This window comes from Mandrillus leucophaeus, unplaced genomic scaffold (assembly GCF_000951045.1).
Source record: "Mandrillus leucophaeus isolate KB7577 unplaced genomic scaffold, Mleu.le_1.0 Scaffold95, whole genome shotgun sequence".
Taxonomy (NCBI): Eukaryota; Metazoa; Chordata; class Mammalia; order Primates; family Cercopithecidae; genus Mandrillus; species Mandrillus leucophaeus.
In genome coordinates this window covers 1,689,782-1,693,200 of record NW_012110363.1, presented here as the reverse complement: position 1 = coordinate 1,693,200, position 3,419 = coordinate 1,689,782, and the positions used below count along the sequence as shown (strand labels likewise).

Here is a 3,419-nt window from a genome sequence, read left to right as displayed (position 1 = left end):
CCCCTGCCTTGGCCTCCTAAAGTGCTGGGATTATAGGCATGAGCCACTGCACCCAGGCGATACTGTGTTAGTTTAATGTCAAGAACAAAAGATTGGAAATGTGAGGTATATACTTTTTTGATTGAATACCAGTGAGATTCCCAATCATGGATGAATTGTGATACTTTACCCAAGGTTTTAATTTTTAAATGTCTGCATTTGATAATGCCATGTTATATGCAGTCCTACTTTCTGTTAGGTTGGTGCAAAAGTAACTGTGGTTTTTACCATTACTAATGGTTGTAGAAAAATTATTTATGCACTTGGGAATCACCAACAAGTGCCATGTAAGAACTAACACCAACTTCTGAAAGAAAGAAAACCATGAACTCTAACATAACCTTACTAGGTTAAATATGTGGAATACATTTCTAATTTAATTAAATGTTACTATTTTAATTTTGCATAGTACTCCACTTAAGGGTTTTAGACTTCCCAAGTGTGTTACAACATATCTATGATCTATAAGAAAGAATTGTCTATTAGGTTTTCTATAAACAAAAAAAGGTTGGAAAAAGGTATCTATCTCCCCACTTTGGTCTCAAGTTTAAGGCTACTGAGAATTGATTCTTGGGAATGAATATGTTGAACACATAAAAAGCAGCCTGACTGGGAGAGACTATAAGGGCCAGAGATAAAGAGAAACAGTGATTCTCTTTGTGATGCGGTTGCCCTATCAGTGCCTTGAAATTAGCACTTAAAACTAAGAGTGTGTATTATCAATAACAGCATAATTTTTAAAGTACCAGACCTGGCTTCTTTCACCAAGTAACTTGATTAAAAACAAAAACAAAAACAAAAGCAAACACTTTCTTTCACAAAATCAGACATTCTAACTATATTTCAGGGCAGACAAAAATCAACAAGGAGATAATGTTCTATAAAATAATACTTAATTTTAGATTGCCTTAGAATTTGACTATCCATATTATGGATAGTTTACATGCTGAAACCCACAGCTCAGTCAGTCACATAGCCTTCTGCTTCCCAGCTGGTGTGTGTTCACAGGGAATGCAAAGTAAATTTCTTGTAGCCTTGAACAATATATAATTAGAAAGAAAAATCTGCTGTCAGAAGGAAAAAATATCCTGTATAATGCGCTCCCAGGCCAAATATAGAAGACTGCTGGTCTTTCCACTGTTTTGGCTTCTATATACTTCCAGGGAAGAGCACTAACAGTGATAACTGCAGGTAAATTTAAAGAGTGTCATTTAAAATACTTTTAGACGTCATCTGTGTTCAGAAGTCTCCACTGCTGTTTGTTACCTTCATGTCTATTTCAGTGCCATGGATTTGTTGAGCCACTGTTTTGATGATTCCAATGACAATATCCTGAAGTCCTTCTCTCTCTGAGTAGTAGTGCAGAATGAGTCCTTTGCCCTTTTCTGCATCAGTGCACCTAAAGGAAGGTGCACGCATTCCTGGGTAGATAGTAGCAAGGTGGTCGTGCAGAGCATCAAGGTTCTGCAGCAAAGAAGAAAGGGAGACCCATAAACAATGCTTCCGCAATGACAGCAGACTCTGGGAAAGCAAGTTATGAAAATGAGTCAAATCGGAGTCTAGTGGGCAGATCAGTAAAGCAGCACATGTAGCAGCACATCCTTCACTCCACCAAGATATCAGTAAAGCAAGTGCCACAGAGAAAATGAAACTAACATAGTAGAATTAAGAAAAGTATCTGTGCTATGAATGGTTAGTACATTTTAAGAAAAGATAAACAAATGGGATTAAAAAAAATGGCCAAAACAGAAAAAACATAGTTAATGGCTAAGGCAAAGATACTCATATTTACAAGAGCTTGGGGCAGTTGTTTAGAGGTGTTGTGATCAACAACAGGAAATGCCCAAAGGACTCACACGTTTCCCTTCTGTTTATACTGCAGTTCTAAAACTTAATTTTCAACTCCAAAGAACCAAACTATGCCCAAATTACAAGCATATAAAACATAGGCATATTCTTTTGTGATTTCTGTTTAACTATTCTAATATGTTAGAAATTAAAAATCTATTTCAGAAACTAAAGCAAGGTAATTTCTTCATGTTCTTTAATACGCTATCATCAAGGTGGAGTTTCATAGCTAATCTATGAAATAACTACATTTTGAAATGGAAGTCTTGGAAAACTAATAAATTGGCCAATAAATATTTTCTGTTCTTGTAGCCTTGCCATTAATTTGGAAGATGCCACATTTCCCTGAGTCTCAGATTACTAATATACAAAACTAATTGGTGTAAAGAGTACTAGAAGATATGGTGTAAGCTATACATTTTATTTGGCTCAAGATGATTTTTCAAGTAACACTCAGTTCATAACATGTTGGGGTGTGTGTGTGTGTATGTGCTGCACATATATAGTAGGATATACACACAGCACAGCATGGTGTAGGAATTAAAAGCAATATGACTTAGGATCAATTAAACTTAGACATGGGTTTAAATAATGACTGTCACTTCGTAGGAAGGTAGCCAATTCACCCAATTTTTCTGAGACTTTATTTCTTCTGGCAAAATGGAGATAACTTTAAAAATGTATATAAAGCACTTAGCACATTTCAGATGAGTTGGCAAAACAACTGTCTCTGAAAGATTCCCTTGCCTTAATCCCTGCAAATGTGTTGTATCGCACGGTGAAAGGGATTTTGCAGATGTGATGAGGGTTATGGACCTTAGTTGGGAAGATTATCCTGGATTATCCAGGTGAGCCCAACCTAGTCACATGAGTGACTGTGCACTTAAAAGTCAAGAAGCTTTCCCTGCTACATCGTGAGAGAGAGAGGTGCAATGACAGAAGGTCGAAGAGATGGGAGTATAAGAAGGATTCAACACCATGCTAGCGATTCTGAGACGTAGGAGACTGTTGAAGGACTGGAGAGAGGTCTCCAGGACTTTAGGGCAGCTGCCTGCTAACAGTCAAGGAAACTGGGTCCTCAGCCCTATAACTGCATGGAACTGAATTCTGTCAATACTTGGATGAGGAAAAAAATGATTATCCTCAAAGGCCAACATAAAGAAACACAGTCCCGCCAGCACAGCATGCTGAATATAGTCCAGTAAGACCTGCAATGGACTTCAAACTTACAAAACCATAGGGTAATAAATTTGTGTTGTGTTAAGCACTTAAGTTTGTGGTCACTTGTTATGGTAGCAATAAAAAACAAATACACCAAGCAAGTAGGAATCTATTCACAACTGGTGATTATTTTTAAAGAGAAGAAAAAAAGCAGCAATAAAACAGTTTCAAAATGTCATGGGCATAAAAGAACATATCTAAAATAAAAGTACTGGAGGTACGCCAAAATTAAACTATGGCTCTCATTCCAAATGTCTCAAAGAGGTCAATTTAGAAAAACAGAAAAATCCAGTGAGATTACTGGGAAAAAA

General features: G+C 36.8%; 1 protein-coding gene across 1 annotated transcript in view; it reads right to left on the bottom strand.

Annotated features, from left to right (window-relative positions):
* Nucleotides 1-3,419, bottom strand: part of GUCY1B3 (guanylate cyclase 1, soluble, beta 3) — a 44,029-nt gene that overhangs the window by 18,475 nt on the left and 22,135 nt on the right. Inside the window, exon 4 of the mRNA XM_011970531.1 lies at nt 1,306-1,503. Coding sequence (XP_011825921.1) covers nt 1,306-1,503 — 198 coding nt within the window. The remainder of the gene's footprint in view (nt 1-1,305; nt 1,504-3,419) is intronic.